Source organism: Odontesthes bonariensis, chromosome 1 (assembly GCF_027942865.1).
Source record: "Odontesthes bonariensis isolate fOdoBon6 chromosome 1, fOdoBon6.hap1, whole genome shotgun sequence".
In the NCBI taxonomy this organism is placed as follows: Eukaryota; Metazoa; Chordata; class Actinopteri; order Atheriniformes; family Atherinopsidae; genus Odontesthes; species Odontesthes bonariensis.
In genome coordinates, this window is record NC_134506.1 from 35,720,313 (window position 1) to 35,743,799 (window position 23,487).

Genomic DNA, 23,487 nt, shown 5'->3' on the forward strand with positions numbered 1-23,487 from the left:
CCTATTTATTTCTTCAGTAAACATTTTCCTAATGATTTCATAGTCCAAATTACTAGTTTCATGTCTTCTCATGGTGATGTCTTTTCATCGCATGATGACCATTCTGTAAATAATGGGCCCAGAATACATCATAAAATGTTAAGATACACCATCAGACCAAAATGTGAAACTTCAGCAGATGGTGCCTAAATCACTTATATGCAGTCTATACCATGGAGACATGCTGATGTAATACACAAAGAAGGCGCTTTAGCATTGTTGTACTGAAATACACAAGGCTTTACCTGAAAAAGATGGCATTTTGGGGATTCAGGTGAAATTATTCAAAAATTGTCATCAATCACAGTGGTGAACTGCTCATTTTAGACACACCCATGTTTTTTTTAGATGGGACATGATCCATTAAGTTTTTTCTAAAAAACCTTCAATGCTCATAGAACTATATCAACATACATTGTCAGATCTTTCAAAACGGTGTTAATAGTTACAGTTACTTATCTTTTTATGTGGGGCAAATGCTGATGCAAAAAACCTGAGAGAAAGTAAAAAACTATACCTCTACAAATCTATTTCTCTGGCCAAATCAATAAACAACTGCTTCTTGGTTTTAGTAAAATCCAAGCACATAGGTGAGTCTGTAGTAGGTTCTTGTCAACTTTCTCCCAAATTTGTCTTCTTGTTTTCTGACCGGGATGTGAAATGCAATAACATCCAGTCCTTGCATACAACAGATCTCACACAACCCCACAGTGTCAACCAATTATCTCCAGCAGGAGGGATGGACGGGGGAGACGGAGCACAAGGTTGCTGCATATTTGATTTGTTTGGTATTTTTCCTCCAGCTTCCATTTCAGTAACTACTTGTCTCTCTAAAACAAACACACACACACACACCTCATTCTGTCTGTTTTACGCACATATATACAGTCCCAGTAGTTTATCAAAATGAGGATCCTTGAGTCCAATCCTCATCCAAATAGCCAAACAGAGTCGACATAAAGCCTTGGCAGCTGGATGTCACATTTCAGACTGTGATTTAACACTGCAAATGGACATGCAAAGAGAAATACACATGGTTGGTTTTCTGAACAAGGCTAGCTGTCAAAGACAAAGGGGGCTGATGTGTAAGAGGAACCCCAACCCACAGCTTGTGTCTGAAGTCACCATGAACCTTCTTTTTAGAAAGTCAATTAAATTACCAGAAAACAGGTGCATATGGGCAATAAGACGAGATAAGCATAGCAAACACAAAGAGAAACAAAATGGCTTGAAAATAACTTTTAACAGCTACAACCATATGCAAAACAACCATCAACACGCCCAAATAAAACAAAAACAACTACAGACCATGTGGAGCGGCAAGGGGACATCAAATAAGTCACAGAACAATGACAAAAAGACACAAACTACAAAGAGAAAAAAAAAAGTTACAAAGAGAAATAAAGCAAATACAACTTTCTCAAAATCATATCAAGGACACCAAAACTAACACAGAAAAAACAAGCACAATTAACACAAAAATACATGAAAAAAACAACAATGAAGACAACAAACAAATATGGTAGCCATTTTGTGTGTCTGGGTTTAGCTTCTATGTAGAAAAGTCAAATCAACATGCTCATTCATTATATGTATTTTAGACTAATTAGAATAAATGAATAAGTCGTCGGAACAGTAAACATCACACACAGAAATGTGCACAACACTGTCATTCTCTCTCTGTCGGCCATCTGAAATAACTGGAGGTGAACAAGTTGATCTTTCCAAGAAACAAGAAACACATCAGTGATGCTTGACATATGATGGCTTCCTCTGGAAATACAAATCCTGCTGGTAAGGTATATACTTTTGATTGTTTTTCTTTAGCTCCATTGACTCCACTGACATTGACCCTTATAATGTCAATGGTGTTATTAATACATTATACACCAGACTCTGAGTTTCATGAAGTGCATGCAAGTGCTTGCAATATAGGCTGATGTAATTTATTAAAATCCTTTGAGCTGAATTTGGCTGCGTGAGGTCAAAATTGGTCAAAAGTTTGTCTGTTTCGGATTTAGCTATGCTTAACTTTGCAGTGAATTACAGAAAAATAAGTACGATAGTATCATAATATAATGTGCTGTATTGGGATTTCCTTTTGAAAAAGTAAAGATCCCATTCCAAATCTCAGCTTTTCATGCAAAGGTCCTCCCGTATGGCCTATATTATCAACACTCCAAAAGATGCTATTCTGACCAGCATTGTCATATTGGAGCATTTGCTTTCACAGGCTCCGTCGCCATAGCAGCAGATAAAACACTGTGTCCATTCATATTCATCATGACGCAATGTTCACACTCTCAATTCATTTCATGTGTTTCTAATGAAACCAAATAACTGGGACTCCCAGATTACTAAGCAAATAGCTGAGGACATATCAAAGAAACACAGCTCTCTGAGTACATCCCATTCTTTCATTTTAGAGTCAATATAAAAACTTGAGATATTTTACCGTGCGCATCACCACATCAAAAAGCTTCTGAGGAAAAATGTGTACAATGCAGAAAGTTCATCTCAGGACAGAGAGCTAGAGCTTATACACACACACACACAAAAAAAAGGAGAATGATTTCACAGAGGAGCAACAGAAAATTAGCTTGTTTGCTTACTTGGCAGGAATAACATTTGTAGATCGATATCACTCCAAATAATATTTGCTGTACATGAAGCTAATACCGGGCTAGCTTTCTTTAGCATTAAGGAGGTTGTCTGGTTCTTTTCAAAGGCAGCATATTACAGCTACAAGGGCTCTCATGCATCACAGGAGAGACATTAAAAAATAGTTTTAAAAACTCACTGCATTTATATAGAATTTATATAAAATATTGTAGAGAAAAGGATAAAGTTCAGTTGTAAGCGAGGGCGATGCCAGGCACTTTATAAAATAAGGAGGTTTTTTTAGTGTAAGAGGTAAGATGGAGAATGACTGTGATTCTCTGATTTGAGTAGCAAGGTCATTGCAGCAACATGAAGCCAGTAGGAAGGAGAACTGAGTCTCAGTGGACCATTTACTTTTAATATGTTCTCATCAGCCTGCACACAAAGCCTTGTCAAGTCTTCGAAAAAAAAAAAAGCTCTGCTGGTGCTCTTGACTCCTGTGCTGCCACGGAGTCCTCAGCTCTCTGAGAATAATCAGTAAGTGCAGTGGAGTGGCCTGACTATTCTATAATATTGTGATGCAGTGCAATATGCACTGAAACTTCACAGAGCAGAGAGAATACAGATATTAAACCATTCTAGGCAATCAATAAATAAATGCTGCAGTAGTTCTCAGGGCCCGTATACTTTGCTGCTGGAATCTCTTTGTTTTGGCTTTTTTTTTTTGTTTAACAGTGCTTTCTCTCACTCCCACCGCTGATGACGTTGGTGGTCAAAGCATAACAGCAAGGACGGACTTCAAGGACAGGTTCATGATGACTGTTAACCATCCAAACATCAGCGTCTCTCTCGTTTGTGCCGACAGAAATCTGATGGACGGATGCGGGCAGGAAAAGGGCAGCCTTCTGTGCTCTCCTCTGGGTAACGCATTGCTTTGCTTTGTCAGAACATAAAGAACCGAAAGCAACAGTTTTCAAGTTAAGAAAATAAAACTGTTTTCCCAGTCAGAGGTAACCAAAGCTGTGGTGTTAGATATAATAAAACTGATTTTCTTTAAAAATCAACAGAGAGCTGTTGGGATAAGCTCCAAACTCCAAGTGAAACTGAATGGAAGTCATCAGAGGTCTCACACGTACACATTGAAGTGGAAATTCATTGCAGGCAGTCACAAACAACACAACACTGCAAATGAATGGGATATGTTCAGAAACGGTTTATTTCAGAAGCAAAACTTTGTAAAAATCCCCCCCCAAAAAAAGCTGTTTTTTTTTAAAAAAGACGAGCATCCATCAACATGCGCATCATGTAGGACGACATGGCTGAAGCTCAGTCAGAACCCAGACAGCTGCATTATTCACACAGCTCTGCCAGTCATAGCTGACATGGAGGACAGTGGGGTGACTCATCCTACTTGATAATACATGATGATTGATGTTTTTGAATCACTAAACATCCCACGTGAATAATAACCAGCAGCCTTGTTAGAGGCTGGGAGAGAAAGAGGGAAGACTCTTTGTTTTTTTCACTTTTCCACTTATGGTGGGAGTGGACACACAGTGATGGACGCTGTGAGGGTCAAACATACATCCTCACCTGGGAGGAGGTTATCTCTGAGGAAATTAATGGTGCCTTTGTGTGAGAGACAGAGAAAGAGGTGGACAAGCAGAGACAGAGAAAGACACAATATTGTGCAAAAGGTTTGAGCCACCCCTCCTTTCTTTAGATATTGCCAGGAAAATGGGAAATGGGTCCAGCAGGGAGAGAAATTAAATAAAAATGTTTACGTTTATGCATTTGGCAGACGCTTTTATGCAAAGCAACTTACGCCCATATCCTAGGTAGACAGGTTACCACTACACTACTTAGTCACAAAAGTGTAGTATAAAAGGGAAGGACTTGAAGGACATTTCAAAGCTCTTCTTTGGATGTTGGCTGCCTTTTGTTCCATTATCCGTCAAGATGATCCCACACTACCTCTATAATGTCAAGGTCCGGGCTTTGGGGATATTCATCCGTCCGTAAGACCAGTTGCTCCTGATTTTCAGCTCACTTCTTGTGTCATTTGGCACACCTCAGCCTTTTCTCCCTGTTTCCCTTCCCTATGAATGGCATCCATAAGGACAGCCACCTTTCTATGGACATCATTTCTGATGAGGCCTCAGTCTACAGTAGATGGATCAACTGAAGGCCAGATGCATCTCAGGTGAGGTCCTTGCTGGGTTTTTTTCCTATTTCTTAAGGACATCACATTCAGAAACTGTTCATTTGCTGTAGATACTTTTTAGGCCTGCTACTTCTTCTTTTGTCCACTATTTGTCCAGTTTACTCAAAATTTGTTTAAAACACATTGCAAACCGTTTCGAAACATGCCACGTTTTTTGCTAATAGCTCTTTGGGGATCACATAGTTGGTTAAAAAATTCTAATTTATGTCAAACTGTGCTATCTTTGATTCTATTTTATGTGATGAAACTACAATTTTGTGTCATTATGACAGGCTGCTGGAAACAAACTGCCAAAAGATAGTCAGCGTAAAAAAGAAGTTGTTTTTTATGTATAGACACAACACGGGTTCATCCTCTAAATTAGGTGGCTTTTTTGTTCTTGAATAATCAGTAGGCCAGTGTTAAGTGGCTTACCAAACAAAAACAGATTCCTCTGAAATGGTCAGGTGCAAGGACTGAACTGAAAATTAGTAAAAAAGCAGCCAATGTCCGAAGAAAAACTTGAAGGACCTTCAGAAAATCTGGAGAACTCTTAACCAAGACCACTTTCAAAGATTAAAAGAAAGTGTGGCTGTTTGGATGTAAAATAATAAAGAAATGAAGGGGGGCTAAATACTTCTGCACAATACTGTACACAAAGAGAGAAAAGAGTGTTTCCACACTGCCACCATCACACTCACTCTCCATCAATATCATGCAGAAGAAGGAATTAGCTCTAATGCTGCTTTCAGTGTTGCTTCACTAAGCCCACAGATACAGTGTTTTAACATGCTTAACAGTAATAAAGCTTTTGTAAAGCTCATTTTACCTGATAAGACATGAAACTGACAAGTCTTGTGTTCACAAGGTAAAATGCAGGAACAGCACATCAGGAATAGAATTTTTTGAAAATCCAGCAAAAAGCAGTGCATGTAAAGAGATGTAAATTGATTAAGCAGGCGCTGGGGAAACATTTCAGTTTGGTTTATTTTATGTTTCTCATGCCACCATGCTACGAATGGCAGTTTAAATCTGTGGATCCACGATTTTTTCTGCTTCCTTCAATCTTTTAAATTTGACATGATAAACTGTTGCACACAGTAGCAACACTGACTTATAATCTACTGTGGAAAAGCAGGAGCTCAACTGAATGTCAACAGCAAGCCCCTGGTATGCTGCTTGAAGGTTTTAAAGGGTTTTTTCCGCTACTGGCGGAAACAGCAGAGCCTTCAGAATTTTCACTCCCTGATCATCATGCATCTTTTGATTGTTAGAGGGTGTGGGAAGATGCTTCATTGGTATGCATCTTTTACGGTGTGAGGGCTGCCTGCAGATGCGGTGGTGGGGGCGTGGGAGAAGCTGGGTCAGTCACATGGCACGGACTTCTAGCAGCATCCCTGCATGCAGAGGATCTGAACGAAGGAGCCGCGCTCTCCTCCCAATTCTCAGATGGCAACCATGACCTACTTTCCACAAAGACAGGCTCATGCAAACTTGATGATATGCCTATAACAGAGGAGCCTATCGCACACGGCCCGAGGTGAGCCTCGCAGTGTACAGGCGACATGGTGGTGGTGGTGGTGGTGGTTTGCTGTCAGCAGCTCTATCCTGAGTGGTTAAACGACATTAGCACCGATGATGCAAACGCAGCATGGGACTAATGATGCAACATGGTTTTTGAAGCATGTCAAAATCACCCAAACCCCACAGGCAAAGGTTTTCATCTCAAAGACATTTCATTATCTTAAAATTTCAAGACAGGGTCCATAATTCTTTAATGGATCTGAGAAGTTCTCTAATGAAAACACTCTGAAAGTCATATAAAAATGCAATTTTTGCTGCACTGATCCTGCCGAAACTGTATGTCTACTGAGTGCAGCAGCCACTGCAGCCATTGGATTTAAAATATTGGAGTTATTTTAGTAGCTGAGTGGCCAGATTGCAGACTCTTCAATCAAATATCCTGCTGCTTATTACCAACCATTCTATACTTCTAAATGGTAAAATGAAAAGCTCTATATTTGACTGTTGACTGATTGGATGCAGAAAAAAGGATTTATAGCAAAGAATGAAGAAGCCTTTTAATTACATCAATACTAATCGGTAGCCTCGGAATCAATAGCAAAATTGAAGTTTGTTCTGTCAACATGAAGACAAAAGTCTGATGTTACCAATACATTTCACAAGTTTCCAAAGATGCTGCAGAACACTAAGAACACTTGATTTTTGCTTTAATTGCGCTTAGATATAAATTAAATGCCCAAAGCCAATGTCAGACAGGAGTTAGACTGTTAGCTAGAGCCTGCATGCACTTTAAGAAGACGGTAAGTAAGATTTAGGTCTCTTTTATTTGTGCCTTCAAATGGTACTAATGCACCACACACTGCAGATCACACAAAGAAGCCCCAGCAGGCTTGTAAAAACAAACAGTAGTAAAAGAGAGGAAAAAAAATCAATGATGTGGAAACTGAAAAGTGAGATATCTGATAAAGAATCTAAATCAAAATAACAGATTCAGTTGAGCTGGGCATCAGAAGCCCAGACATCACAACCTCACAGCATGCAGCGAAGAACAAAGACAAAGAAATGGATGAAGAACAGAAGAGAGGTGGGAGGGACATAAATAAATATATCTGCAGAGGAGAGGAAGGAAGGAGTGTCACTGTGCAAGTGAAGGTGTGTGGGGGGTTTATATCTCTGTAAACCCATCTTGCATCCTCTATTAGAGGGAGGTACAAACCCTTTTGACTGAATTCTAGCTCAATGCTCATGTGAAACCCTGGAAGAAATCAGTTATTCTCCAGAAAAATCAAGAATCAGGTACATTTTCAGAATATCACACAGTCTAGTCAGCAAGTATGCTTTTACCAAGTAGGCCAGATAAAAAAAAAGTGCAAAATATTTCTTGTTATGCCTTGCTAACACCAACATGCACCTTCAGTCTACTGAGAAGTTGAATTTGCTAATCAATGAAAGCCCCACTGTCACCAGGTGCTTGCTAAAAGGGATTTGCTTGCTTTCACCCTCTTGGCAAAGTGCAGTGAGAATAAAGTTCCATTTCATGAGGAGATACAAATATGTTACAAATAAAAAGGGTATCGAACAGGGGAGGAGACAGATAAAAAAAAGTGTCCCCTTGCCGTTCCCACTTTATGCCCAGTCCTGACATTTTTAGAAAGGTCTCATGGGTTGTACCACACCCGTCTTCAAACCCAACCTTCACCCTGACCCAAGTTACACACCTGTGAAGTTTCATGTCTGTATTCTGTACAGCAGGCACAGAGACATCTGAACTCCAGCCTGTAGTACTAAACTGAAACAATCCCCTCTGTGGTAGCTTTGTCAACAGTATAGGTGTATTTCCCCGTAATAAAAAAAAAAAAAAAAAGTCCAGTCTCACCCCTTGTCCAATATTTAGTAGTATCATAATCTATAGATAAACTGTTTTCTGTTGGGCAGCATTCTTGGGACATGACAGAAATCGTGAGGTAAGACTAAAAATGTGTAAGTTGTCATCATTTTGATTTGTTTAACAATGTATTTTGTAACCTAATCTAACCTTGCCCTGTACATTTATTATTAACCTTACCATGTATTTATAAATTCCTGAGACAAGCCATTTGCAGGTAAGAATGTAGTGAAAAAATAAGAGAAGCATAAGGGAGAGAAGTAGAAAATTACAATGACTGTTGAAAACATTGTGCAAGAAGAATCTTGAACTAGGAGTCTCTTGTATCTCTTGCCATGCCCTTCTTTCTCCTTATAAGCATTTCTAACCAATTAAACACTAGCACGTGGCAAAAAGTTGACGTCACCATGATGGAACAGGTATAACCCCCTGGGACTCGACTTCCTGGTAACGAACACTGATCTGCTGCAGAATATAAACTTAATCTGCAAAGACAAACAGACTACAGAAAAAAATCGCTTGTACAGTGTTTGAGCCTTTATTGTGAATATGCAACGTTTTGTGCTGTGGACCAACATAGGTATTACACTATATCTTATAAGATCGGACTCAGTCAGCAGATCAATATCAATATCAGCAGATAGAAGAAAAAGATATACAGAAACACAAGAGCAACAGCTAGTTTTCCTTTGCTGAGAAACAACTGGTGCACTGCCACAACAGTCCTGGTGGAACTTGTACTCTAACAGTTATGTTCCCTTAGTTTCAGACTCCAAATAGAAATCTCATAGTAATAGCTAACTGCAAACAGACACACATTTTACACTTACAATTAATGCTTTCCCTACTGGTTAAAATCCAAACTCTTGACTCTTTTTGAGCTTGCTTCCCTACATCCAGGTGTTGAAGGGTTATTAAACAATTCAGTTAACTTGTGATGATGTCTACAATGGAGTTGGATTGCGGAAACAGCAGTTTTTTTTAAGCTTAACCAATACACAAGACTATTATACAAGAGATCTGTGCAAGAGATCCATGCTTACACTGCTTGTTTGAACCCTTTTTGTTTATGTCCTCAACCTTAATGCAAATTCTATACCTAACTGCTGAAGTACACAATCCACACATGGACAAGATCTTTGTCGTCGTGGGTTTAAGTGCTGCTCCAAACCACCAGCAGAACACTTCACATCTGACAACAGTTTCAGTTCAATTCTTTTAAAGTCCACATATTGATTTTCATTCAGAAGCTTTATAAAAGACTCCAGCAGCTGATATTTGAATCTGAAGTATCAAGCCATACACATACATTATTACAGCATGACGTTATAAAAGGCAAAGAAAAAAACTGCCTTTATGTAATGCAGTAATTCTCAGTGTCTGAACCAGGGGACATTTGCAGCCCACACAGTCACCTAAGCAGACTTTGCAAACATTCCTGTGTGAAACAGGTTTATTTGGCAGTTTCTGCAAGCTGTTTTCACATAAAAACTGTGTGCTTGAGAGTGTCCAACGATCAATAACTTAAAGTGGATCTTTGTTGGTCCTACAATTGAAAAAGAAAATAACTTTTCCAAGAGGGCTGTATGCAATCACTGCTGAAATAAGCAGTCAGATAAACAGTGTGGAGACACATGGAAATCATTAGGATGATTCCAAAGAATAACTGAACATTTGGCTCTGACACCTGCAAATAAAAGATGAATAAATACATTGTATAAAGCAGCTGAAAGAAGAGCTAAAGCTCTTGAAAATGAGAAGTATTTTATAGACTGAATGATCAGGATTTTACAGATTTGAAACAGTAAGCTTCAAGCTGCTCTATAACAGAGATAAAAATAAAAAAAAAACATTAAAGTATGTGGGACCCATTTTGTTTGCAGATAAACAGGTGGACATTTTACAATCCACATAAATTTATCCAAAGAAAGAACTGACATTAGAGAAATTTGAGCTGAGGTACCATAGTTTAAAAAAAAAGACTTCTTAATTCAAAAACTAATGGAGGGCTTTTTTCCCCTTAGGTCAATTTTTTTCTTTTTTTAAAGGACATGAATCACTGTGAATTGAAAAAGCTTAACTGATAAGAGCTTCATTAGAATCACATCATGTGACATCAAGGAGCCCCTTATAGGGGCATTGGATTGATGATTGGATGTGTGTGAAATACAGGGAGAAAACATACTTGTCAGGGGTCAAATTGCCAATTCCACAATAATGTTGTGGAAATTAGAAACCTCCATCTGACAGCAGATCTTGTTACTTACTGTTTATTTTTTTGAAACCAAACACATTGACGTATTTATAGAGTTTGATTTTAATTTTGTGTTTTGAAACATGTCTGGAGGGGGATCTTTAAAAATGTAACTCACTAAGTATAGATCCCTATGTGATTATGACATTATGAGTATCATGCAGTCCCCTTAAATGACCATAATGTCATTACCAAAGTGGTGCAGCTGCTTAGGGAAAATGTCAGACCTTTTTTTTCCCAGATGTGTCCGTGAATGCTATATAATGCACTCAGCTATGGGATAATGGCAGTTGTATTTTTAAACTAAAATTCCGCCAAATATCATATTAAATGTGGTGTTTCTAAAGTCTATATATTTTTGTCATGTGGAAATAAATTATATTTCATGGACTTCGGACTCTGCAGCCTCCATTTTAATACAATAAGAGCATGTTTGTGACTCATCGAATCCTCCAAATAAGAAGCTTGTATAGGACGTTTGTTTATACCCTTAAATATAATCCATAACAGTGGATCCATAACATAATTCTACAGACAGCTGGAGGGATATACAACTCATATCACCGTTTACACACTTATGCATTCCTGACACAAGCTTAAGACCAACAATGGCTTTTTCACTGCTGAGTAACATTCAGTCCATAATATAACACCACTTAACTTAAACACTTTCATGGTTGGGTATAGCCAATAACGTCTCTTGGTTAAGGTTTAAAGATAATCATGGTTAGGGCCAAAATACATTATTTTTACAATGCTACTGTGGCCATCACCTTAATGGACGCTATTTTCACAATTCAGGTGCAATTACACTCAGGATCACTAGGAGTTACATGGTCTACAAATGCAATAATCTCCCATCCCCCTGGGGATGCATTTGTGGCTCAAGGAGTCAGTTGGAGATTATTTGGGGATATATCAACATCTATTGTAACACTACCGCAGAAATGATAGAAAAGTTACTGGTTGACTATTATCACATAAACAGAGAAGTACCATTCACACTTAGACAGTCGCATACTGAAATTCTCCTGAGACCCTTTTCGCAGCAGATATGCTAACTTGCCACAGCAGTAAGTGAACAGCTTCCATTAAGCGTCCCCATACGCTGGTCACGTAAACCAGCAGGTACAACACGAGGACTTATCTAAGTGGATTGCTGCCATCATTTATTTGATTGACACCTGCAAAAAAATAAGCCAAAAGCCTGCAGTGGAATGCATCTGTATTTGAATGCTTTGCCACAATTCCAGTAATGACAGTGACTGCATGGATGCATTGTTGAATGAAAGGATCAAATTCAGACCACAGGAGATGGGCGGTTGCTGGTGTGATTTCTATAAGTGCACTCTGGGGATGTAGAGTAATTGAAGATGCGGTAATGATCAAACAGATCTGTGGCAGGATGGGCTGGATGAGGCACAGGATAGAAATTGTGAACCAGAGAGAGCTATGAGGGTCTGAGGGCATGCTCGTGTTAACTTATTATTTTCATATCGTCACTTTTATTTTCAGTTGCAGCTTGGTAGAATTTATTAAAGAGTAGTACTGCTTTATGATAATGATTTGGGTTAAAATAGACAGATTATTAAAATGTTAACTGCCTACAGTAAGAGAGAGTCTTTTTATACAGGTAGCACAACAAGTAAGCTTTTCCCAGTAGTAAACTGTACTGATGAACTGAGAATTTTTAGACAAACTGTATCTGCAGAGGTCTTTCTCTGGCAGAGGACTGACTGGTGTTCCTTCATTTGTACTTGTTTTCTCAGCTCATAAAGCCTTGAGGATGCATGGATCCTGTCGACCATGCACACTGCTTTATCGAAACCAAAATATTGCAAAAATTGGACGGGAATCCTCATGATCTTTTGCTGTTTGGGTTCACGGAAGAACTTAACCTAGCCTCAACTTGCAAACCCAGCTTGGCATGGAACTATAAACGAGGAAGAAGAAGAAACAGAAGAAAAAGAGGCCAAACATCATCTGGAAATGGTGATTGGACTCCTGAGCTCGGCTCACAGCAACACTTACTCAACCACTTAAAGTGCTTCAGCTGCTCCAAGAAAACCATTTTTTCTCTCCCTCAAAACTATTTTTTCCTCCCTTATGTATCACAGCAAGTCCCTATCTTATCTTCCTTGATGTATTACTTAAAATTAATAAAAAAATGGACTCTTTGTTAGCAAAACACATGCATCATCGTACTTAAAAAGAGAAAAGATAAATTACCGCTTGTAGTGTACTTTATGAAGGCTGAGTGACTGACTACGCCATATTACAGTGGATACCAGATATCATTTTCATCTGTACATAAATAAATTAGCATCAAGCATGACTTTTTGTCTGTGCTATGTGATTGTGTGCTAGTCTTTATAGGCAATAAGGTAAATCAGATGGGTTAGCTGATGTAACATTGGGCAATTTAGTCTCTGATAGGCTTTCACTGAGCTGCTGGTTGTTCTGGGTGGACATTGTTGTCCATTCTGAACAGTCAAAAAAAAAAGGAGCATGGTGGTGTGGAATGCACAATTAAGTCCTGGGTCAGGTGCATTAGGTTTTCTCAAAGGTAAAAAAGGAGGAGATCAGATGCTTTTGTGTTCACTATAAAGAGAATATGAGCATTTTTAAGAGAAAAACAGGTTGCTGTTGATCTCTGTGGATGAGAGATGAATAGAGCAGGTTTCATAATGACTTTATCTGTATGCAAGGGTCCATTTATGGTCACACAAATCACTAACAGTGATTACCTCAAACTGCACAATTTGCTTTCAGTCGACTTGGGTGTAAACTGTCCATCTTTTGATAGACACCATATATATATATATATATATATATATATATATATATATATATTTCTCGCTGATAAAACAGTCACGTAAATGACTTTTGTGTTGTGGCAAGAGGACTCGATTCCAAGAACATAAAGGGTACCAGGCTACCCTCTAGTGGTCCAGGAAAGCGATGAACCGTGTCACAGAATAAGTTGTTGTGTGCCTCGCGCGGATAAAGGGTAAACGGGATACCAGAAGTGATGGGAGGAAAAGTCCTTTGTGGCGTAAGACGACGCTGAGGAAGCCGTGCGGGGAATTCCACTGCGTTAACTGGGGAGATGTTTACTCTATATGCAAATCAGCCTCATCGACACCAGAGGTCTTATTTTAAGGCCCGAGCTTTTTTTTTTTTTCTGTCTAACCCCCCCACACACTCCCCTTCCTCCCTTGACTTTTCAAGAAAGAAAGCTTTGATGTTGGCAGGAAGGATCGATGCCAGAGAAAGAGAAGAGGGAGAGAAGGGAGAGGAGGGGGAGGGAGGATGCAGAATGAAAATGTAGCTACTTCTGGGGGTGTGTGGGTGTGCGGCTGAGGGGGAGGCGGGGGATGCAAGTGGTTGGATAATCTGCCGTCATCATAGCGCCTCTGTTTTAAGTAAAACAGTATAATTAAGATTTTAATATACAATAGCCAACATGGTCGTGCCTGTTAGAGGGGAAAAAAAGCTACAAGTGATGTTCTCTCACCCACCCACCTCCCCGAATCCTCCCTCCTCATCGCATCATGTGAACATGATAAAGTTTGCAGTCGTTCTTGAGGGTTGCGGACCGACATGTAAGTGGTTGACCTTACTGCACCATTTATTTCTGTTTCATTTGGCACAGCCTGTCGGAACACTCGCTGTACCCGACAAGGGGAATAAAGTGAGCGGGAGCTGTGAGGTTTCTCTGCATCATCCCTCTGTTGGCCATGCAGGCCTGCGGTGCTGCTGCGGAGCAACTTTTATGGGAACACGCAAGGAAAGGGGGATGAAAAAAAAGAAGAAGAAGGAAAAAGAAACGGCGTTCTCTGCCAAGCTTTAAGATGAAGTGGTTTGTTGCGAGGCAGCAAATGATTTGCGTTACTGTGCACGAGAAAGAGGATGCGCACATTTACCGTCCATTCACCACCGACTATTAAATGTGGGAATGTCATAAAATGCCACTTAAGTGGCAGTCAGAAGTAGGAAAAGTCTCAGAATAAAAACACAAAAGCCAACAAGTCAGATCAGTGCAAAGAAAGCAACATACGGGGGATGAGACCAATTAATGATTCAGAAGCGCACAGCAGAATCCGCATCTACTTACATAGAGGTGATGTTTTTGAATAACTCCGCTATATCGACGTTGGTCCCATTGTCTTGCACGGCGAGTAACGGGAAAAACCTGCCGTTGTCTGACTTATTGCAATAGATCTCTGTTTGAGAGCAGCTGCAGGTCAGCGGGCAGTCCAGCATGGAGCTCAGATAGTCCTGGAAAACACTCATCAGGAACAAAACCCTCCACCAGCAAATCCGGATCGAATGAAACCATAGATCCATGTCTTCGGGCGAAGCAGGGGGGGTAGAAAGGGGTCCCGATGTCCTCTGGGTTCCGGCAGAACGAGAGAAGAGAAGAGGAGGAGAGTGGGAGGAAGAAAAAAAGGAAGGAGGAGGACGGCTGGTGCGCCTGTACAGAGGATGCTCTGTGTGAGCGTTTCTGCTGTGGATGGATGCTGTAGTGTCCTTGCGCGTCAGAGATTGGGTGAAAAAAAAAAGAGAGAAAAAAGGAGGAGGTGGGGGGAAGAAGAGGAGGAGGAGGAGGAGGAGGAGGAAGGGGGGTGGGGGTAGACAAGACGCAACAAAACAAAAAAACAAAATAAATAAAAGGAGGAAAATCTAAATGTAAAACAAATTAGGAAAGCGCCGTAATTTGAGCTCCCTGTCGTGCTGTCAGCCTCAGAGCCATGGTGTTCCCCCGGAATACAGAGCTGCTGATGCCGCCGTCGCCTCTCTCCGAGCAGGACCAGGACGACTGGCTTGAGAGCGAAGAGACACGAAATGAGAAGTTGGAGCGTCAAGTCCCTCCTACTGGCTACAGTCACACTGACACCTGCAGAAGCTGCATGCATTCAGCGGTGATTACAGCTGCACAGCACATGTAGCCTAAAGACACCGAAACACAGCAACAGTGTTTTATAAGACTGAAAACGAGAAGGTTTGTGGAGACAGTCAGTTCATTCATTTAGAGGTTTTTAATATTTTTGCTGTGGAGAATTTCTGAGAATATTTATGATAAAAAAAACATCTGTTCTGTTTCATTGCTAGTTTTTTTTTTTATTATTTTTATTTATTGAATTTATAATATGTGTTTGACCCCTTGTGCTACATCTACTACTCAGTTATTATATCATGAGTGTAGTTCTTTATTGGGCCCATGTCATTTAAGCTTTGTTACTTGGTTATTTTGGGTGGATGAAAACCCTCATTTGTAAATATCTATCTGTGATTTCTTATCTCTACAAGGCTGGTCCTCTTTCCGTTCCTCAATTATTTAATGATCTGAGAAGGTACAGGTAAAAACTATCAGTGCCCTGGTCGTCTACCACAGTGTTCAGAGCTGGAGAAAACTTGGTTGTGAGATCCTTTTTGTATTTCTGGACCCTTTTATAAAATCTTTAATGAACACTGCCCTGTATAAGCAATCCATGGTGGATATATGTTGGTGGAAATATGAATATATGAACTTGATGACTTTCCATAACTGACTGAAACAATAAACTAAGAAGTCAAGAGGTGCTTAATATCATCTGGTTAAGAGAGAAGAAAAAGGATGCCTGTATGACAATCCTGTGAGTTTTATTGAATAGAAATGTTTGATTTTCTGCCGCTTCTGATAGGACAGATGAAAAAAGATGAAGCTCTATGCAACTAAGTAAATAAGCAAAATAATTATTGAGTCAGCTCTGTGACAAACTGTGCTATTTCCTTCATTTACTTTTGGAGCAATAGTAAATGAAGGAATGCTCCAGTAATATTATGTTCTGGAAGACTATGTGTAACACAGCTTGTATTCATTTTAAATACATCTCCTCCATTAAATTACACACCATATTTACATATATTTACTGCTAATAAACAGCCCTATGTATGTATTTTGTTGGTACGTTTTGCCTCATATTTATGTAAAATAGTCCAAATTCAGTTGTATATTTGCATCTAACACATTTTAATGCCTCTATCCTTCACCTTCACGTTGGCTGTGCGTAACATCGCTTTTAATGATGAGTTTTCGCTTTAGAATCCTGGCCATTATACCCATTCCCCATGCATGTTCTTTTAAATTCTAGCATTAATAAAGATGATAAAACATCAAAACCAATAAACTAAAAAATAAAAATATAAAAACATCAGCAGAATTGATGGCACTCAGTTCTGTGAATACTTTTTAGTTTTTTAGCTCGGAATAAATGATCAAGTGTCACATTTCAGGAGTCATAAATCCTGCAAACGTTTTCCGATGTCTTTCACTGTCCGGTTCTACTATTTCTTTAAAATATTGGCTTATTACATTAAGTCAGCATGGTAAAATACATTCTAAATAACAAACAGTAGCAACAGAGCAAAGATACGTAGACAAAAATGAATTAATAATATATAGGAAAATAAATCAATGGAAAAACTATTTCCAAACTTTATCCAGATATCTGCTGTTCAGTAATTTAATCAAAATATGTTATATTAATTTTCAACACATTTTAAATGCACTAGGTAGTTTATTTTGTTTAGGTTTAATTCTCTCCTTTCTTATTTTGTAGCATTCAATGTCACGGTGTATCCTACCTTCATCCAAGAATCGTTCCTAAATTAATTACTCACATTTGATCTCCTTTAAAGCTGTTCTGAAAGCTCAATTTGAAATGTCTCATGCATTCTGAGAGAGGTAGCGGGCTGGCAGATCAAGACAACCTGTCACAGTCTCTCTGACCTAATCCGGCATGAAGTTTCATTTTTAAAAAGCTAAACAGATATAAAACCCCGTTAGAGTTAGTCTTTTCAGGTGTCATCCAGAGAGCTATAAAAATGATGCCTCACAATCTTTAGATCCCGTGAAGTTCAGTTTGTCCTTGTCTTTGCAATATTTCCATAAATGAAGTTTGAAAAACTCATAAAATACCATATAAGCATATGACAGCTTTCCACATCAGATAAAGTGAAAAAGAAATGAGCTAACATTCTTTATCCATGTAGCTTAAAAATCTTCCAAGCTTTATCAGGCAATCTTCCAGGCGACCTTCACTTCCTCTTTCAAAACATGCAGCCATCACTGTTCCTATCATCCACCTGCACCTTTCTGGGAACATCAGCCTAAAGACGGACCATCTGCAGCCCAACAACAATACTCCAGCTCAATCAGTTATCAGCCTGTACTAGTAATCAAGCTCAAAAACGTCCTCTGCTAGTGATACCCACCTCCCTGTACTTTTTCATCGGCTCAGCTGGTCTCCTAGAATCAGTAAGGAACATCCGATGAAACTCTACAGCCTTCAAAGGGTGTTGCTGAAGATGAAGGGCTGCATGAGCAAATCATAAAGTTCTCGAGGTCTAATTAGGTTGAAGGAATGCTCTGCTGTTCGTGTCTCCAAACTGAGCAACTTAAAAGACGACATGCCCTCAGATCTTTAAGAGAGAGCGGCAGTGCAAGACTAAAAAAGTTTCGCAGAATATTGTGTTTGCTCTCTCTGCTTAATCCAACCAACTGCTTCCACAGACTAAATGATGGTTCTGCTCACAGTCAGTTCTCGCTTACAAACCCCATGAATAAAAAAGATTGAGCAGCACAATCTTTGGAAAAATCTGCCATTTCCTTTTTTTTAGAGCTATGTCATAATACTTTGAACGTTTCCCTCGCTTTACTGGATCTTTTCATGAACTGGCCAGAAACAGAATAAGTTGGATGTTCAATCGCACCTGGAAGTATATCATGGTGTGCCAAAACACAGTGGCGAACACTTCTACATCACTGCAGTAAAACAAAGGTTTAAAGGCACTAAAACCGACTTCAAGAGCTATCCGTGACTAAAGACCGCCTTGCTAAGTTTTCTCATACCAGATGTGTCTGCGAAAAAAAAAAGCATTTAATGAAAATGACATCCAACTATCAACAACGAGAAATGATCTATGACTGTGGAAGAGGAGAGAGATGCATCTCACTGAAACGCCTAATTCCTAATGCTGATTCAAAATGTTAACCACCATCCACAAATGCAGGTTATGCATTTTCCTAAGTTTGCAAACGTTTTTTAATTGCATTTATCCTTGAGTGTTACAATCCTGGGAGAAATGTAATGGTGGGTCCATGACTCAGAGGGAATAAAAACAAAGTTTCAGCAGAGCCAAGTCAGGACCTGAACCTCATTAAGAGGCTGTGGTGGGACATGAAAAAGAGGCTCTTAGAGTCATACATCCACCTATTATGTTGTTATAAACCAATTCTGCAAAAACGAATATTCAACCAACAGCAACGTCACAGACTGATCTCCATTTACTGTAAGCATGTGCTCACAGATAAAGGTAGCACTAATGACTTTTTCACAGCGGCAATTTAAGTACCGGATAATCTTTTTTGCCCTAACAAATATAATTCTCATTTAAAACTGGTCCTTTGTGTTTACTCAGATTGCCTTCATTTCATTTTAATTACTGTATTAATGTTCCTGTGTGTAATATTTAGTGAGATCCATCTAACATCATATATGTGCCACAGAACATCCTCCTTCCTGTTCGTCATTCTTCTACAAGAGTTCAGAACAAACAAACTAAACACTGGCTCCAGAAAGGGTCTTTGTTTTTTGTTTTTTTGTCTAACAATACAATTTTTTGACATAGCTTGGGAGAAGATAAATAGAAAATTAGAGGAAATCAAGAGGATGTCTGATATTTGTTACAGCTCTGCAGTTAAGAGGAATTAGATTAGTACTTGAAAGTTTCGGAAGAGAATTATATGATATGGTATTTCTATTAACTGTAGCAAAGGCATGACTGTAAGTGGTCTGGAAGAGCATTTTATCTCAGAATGATGTTTCATTCTTAAAGGGGAACATGAGTCCTTTTACCAACTGGATTTTTTTTACAGCAGTAGTGTATTTTTTTGCACACATTTGCACTTCTTCAGCTTAAGGATTCTGACTGGTCCCGTTGCCTGATCAGAGAAGCTAGCAAACAATCCACTGTGATGTGTTGGAGAAAGAACACAAACAGCTAAAATAATCGTTATATATAACTGGAAAATGTGTTGCAAGTTGGACTGTGTCCATTGAGGGGAGACAATTGTGATGAATTTCTAAATCTACGCCCTGAGCGTAGATGCTCAGTTTAATCAGTCAGAATAAACAGATTCAAACAGGTTTTCCCAAGATATCTGTTTGCATGCCTTCAGATCCCACTGGCTTGCTAATGGACTTTATTTTTTTCATTTTCCCCCCCCAAAAGTTTAAATTAAAACTCTGCAGTTTTTGCCTTAGTTTTGATATTTGGACATTTACCTCTCTTTTCTTATTTTGTCACAGTCTTTGCTGGAAGCACTGTGGGAAAAGGTAAGAAATTAATACAATTACCGTAATAAAGATTAATCATCCGGTATTGTAATAAGTGCAGCTGTATTGCTGTTTTAAGAGTAATATTAGATGCCCCAAAACTGAAAGAAAAAAAAGAAAATGCAAAGGCCCCACAATGTGCAGTATGTGAGCCCTTTGTTGATTTGCCCTCTCTGTCACTATCTTGTGTTTTGTGTAACAAAGGACAATTGGTACTTCTTTAACACTAAACTGGCTCTTTGTATTACTTGAGGGTGATTCCTGTGTCTCAGTTCATACTAGTTCATATTTTTGTACTGTATAATGCACAACATTATACAGTAGTCATGAGAAAGCAGTTTGGTAACATCATGTAACTTCTTCTCAACTTATCTAGCTCTTATGAGCGCTGGGCATGTTACACTGTAGCCAAGGGTGGTCTGTAATAAGTGTGAGCTAATGAGCTAACTACCAGACCATCTACCCACATTGTGTTGGTTTGCCTGCTTCTTTGTGTATATTTAGCAGGCTGATGGTAAAGGGATATTTTGACATTTGAAAATGTAGTTATATGTGTTTTTATTTCTATTTGTGCATGTGTGTGTTCGTGTGTGTTGGGTGGGCAGGGGGATTGTAAAGCTAAGCTAGCCAGCTGCTGGCGTGTACAATATTTCTGGTTCCCTCTGCATAGTTAAATAAAAAAATCAAACTAAAAGCACCTCAAAGGTCATTAATTAGTAAGTTTCTCATTTATTCCATACCCAACCCCAAGAGGCAGGGTAGTTAATTCACCTTGTTTCCAGTTTTTATACTAAGTGAAGTCTCCGGGCTGTAGCATCGTATTTTGCTGTATTGACAAGAGACTGGTATTGATCTTCTGATCTAACTCTCAGCAAGACAACCGTAACGCACATTTCCTAAAAGGTCAAGCTATTTTTCTTCAAGAAAAAAAGAAAAAAAAAACAGGTCTAGCTGTAGCTTGGAGTTCCCAAAAAAGACATAATCTATATATACTTACTTACTTATAATATAAAGCAGTATAGTCAGAACAAATTTCCTGAGGGGAGGTTTTTGGTGTCTTGTTATATGAGCCTGAGTTTTAAATCACTGCTGATTCTTAATCCTCGAAGCAAGGTCTTTATGAAGATGAGAGGACAAAGCAGCAGATTGGCATGATTAAAAGCTGAAGAGTTATATTTTATTTCAGTAACTACCTTTTAACCTTCAGCTACTCAGGAAGAGCCACACGGTGGCCATTAGAAGAAGATGACTTAGCTGCTCTCAGCGATGCAAAGCTAGAGGGTAATTGTAATTGGCAGCATCACTTAGCTGAAAATTACTTCAAACTTTCTCAAAAATGACACAAAGGAATGTTGTGGTGACAAAAATCATATGGAGTACACAGGAGAGCAGTTTGTGTTCTCAGTGAGCGCTGCTTTATTAAGAGGAGCTGGAAGTGGATTACGGCTCTATCTGTTCAGGATCAAATGTCTCTCAAAGATATAGTCTGTTTGGATATCGCATTATCAGGATCCTAATTTGAATTAAGAGATTAAGAGATCTATTTTCCTGGGTGTGAGTCAAAAAACTCATCATATCTAGTCAGAACAAAGTCTAATCACTTAGAGGCACTCGAGCCCTAAGGGTAAGTTCTTACTTTTTTCATAACTGTTTGGTTAGGTGATCTGTGACAGACGTCAGCCATTCATCTGCTATTGACTTATCTGCTATGATAAATTTGCTGTGAGAAAGGTAGCATACTGACACATAGAGCAGATATAAGTGCTCTAAAAAGTTTGCTTTTTACAGTCAGAGCTATAAAACGTCTCTGCTCATTGCACATTTTATATTCATTCATTTTATTTTTTATTTCTATATCTGCAGAAGTGAAGGACAAACTGCCTCAAGGTTTTGTTTGAAAAGTGCGATCTTTGCCCAGTTCCACCAAATGAAGAAGCTGCTGAGTGACAAGTGGCTAATGTTCATTGTATTCAGAGTTTCAAGGAGTATGAATACACGCAGGCTTCTGTGCATGACAACTGTTTAGAGCTGAAATGAGAGTTTTTAAAGTAAAGGGGGATGTTGCAAAATGGACAAACTGAGGGCAGGAAGGGAAGGGAAAATGGGAGCTAAAAAATAGAACAAGCAAGAAAAAGAAAGCAAATGAGATTTAAAGTTTAAAATTTGATTAAATAATACAAACTTCAATAAATGGCACCACCTTACCTCCATTGTCAACTATAGGCAGCTTTATATTGCAACAGATCAGTGTTACGTAGCAACCATGCTAGTTGCATCTGCATTTTGATGCAGAAGTGAGTGCTCGATTCTTAACTTCAGATTCAGAAGTGAATGAAAAGGTTTCGGGGAACTTAAATAACAATAATAACTGCTCCTTACTGTTGTGACAAATAGTTAGAGATTGTAGTTAATACCTCAATGCGATTTCAATCTCACTTTTGAAATTTGTGGTTTTGTAGTTGATTAAGACTTTGTTCACAAGCTGCAACATAATGGTTATCAGTATAGGGCCAAATTTGACAGAGCAAAAAGCTTATATGAACATTTGGTTTAAAAGCAAGTGTATTTCTGGCCTTAGTTAGACTTATAAGTGCTCCACATTGGAGAAAACCTCCTTCTGAAGCCAAAAAGTCCTCCTAAAGATGAAGGTTGGAGGGTTAGAGGGTGCTTTCAACCGTGAGACACCAGTTCAACACTCGTATAAGACAACTGCTTTTCCACTTCTGGGTCAAAAACACTCTCCTAAAAAGCTTTCATCATCTAAGAATTGAAAAAAAAATGTTATTCAATAGTGGCCAGATCAACTGATCTGGTAGAAATGTAATCAATGCAGTGCAATGCAGCAAAATTACTTGCATAAAGTGTGGTGGTTAAATCTATCAAACTCAACAGTCCTCAAGCTTCAGTAAACAAACCTCACTCCCTCCAACACAACTCTTACAGTTTGTCTGGTTTAATATCCACATGCACCTGCCATTCAAAAAAGTCACAGTTAATTAGTCAAGGTGCATTACACACTGTCATCATGACCTGAGATTCACAACCCTCAGTGCCTCTGTTGTGCAGGAGGGGAAGGATGTAATCCCCTCAGAATGATGACAGTTCATGTTTCATTACAGAAATGGTGGATTGTATGATTCTTCCTCAATATCAGAATGTATCATTGAGCACATTTACAATAATCTCATGCGGACCATCTGTAGTCAGCCACACTTCAAAAGAGTGCACCCAGAGACAAAAGTGTTATCGCCAGAAGAAATAGCTGTACTGCAGTTTAACCAGCAACTAATGAAACTGTTCTGAACCTCGACAGACATTCATATCTACACCTGCAGAATAAATTAAATGAACTAACTGTTAACTTGATCTCACCTTCTGCCAAATCAAAATCGTAAAAGAGGTGTAGTCATTAGCATGTCCAACTTACTAAATCCACAAAAAAAAAAGATTTATGTCCAAAGCAGAGCAGCACATGACTTGACTGGCATGTCAAGTATGGGCAAAAAACAAACAAACTGTGTTCACATAAAGCACTTTCACTCTCTGCTGAATCGGAGTTCTATTGGTTTCAGCAAACGCTGGTGGCTGACAATACCTA

General features: G+C 39.0%; 1 protein-coding gene across 2 annotated transcripts in view; it reads right to left on the reverse strand.

Annotated features, from left to right (window-relative positions):
• The window catches only part of ntrk3b (neurotrophic tyrosine kinase, receptor, type 3b), a 221,003-nt gene extending 205,689 nt beyond the window's left edge, over window positions 1-15,314 (reverse strand). For both annotated transcript variants that reach the window (XM_075465609.1, XM_075465601.1), the window contains exon 1: window positions 14,624-15,314. In XM_075465609.1, coding sequence (XP_075321724.1) covers window positions 14,624-14,856 — 233 coding nt within the window. In that variant the 5' untranslated portion in view covers window positions 14,857-15,314. The remainder of the gene's footprint in view (window positions 1-14,623) is intronic.
• Between the last annotated feature and the right edge of the window lie 8,173 nt (window positions 15,315-23,487).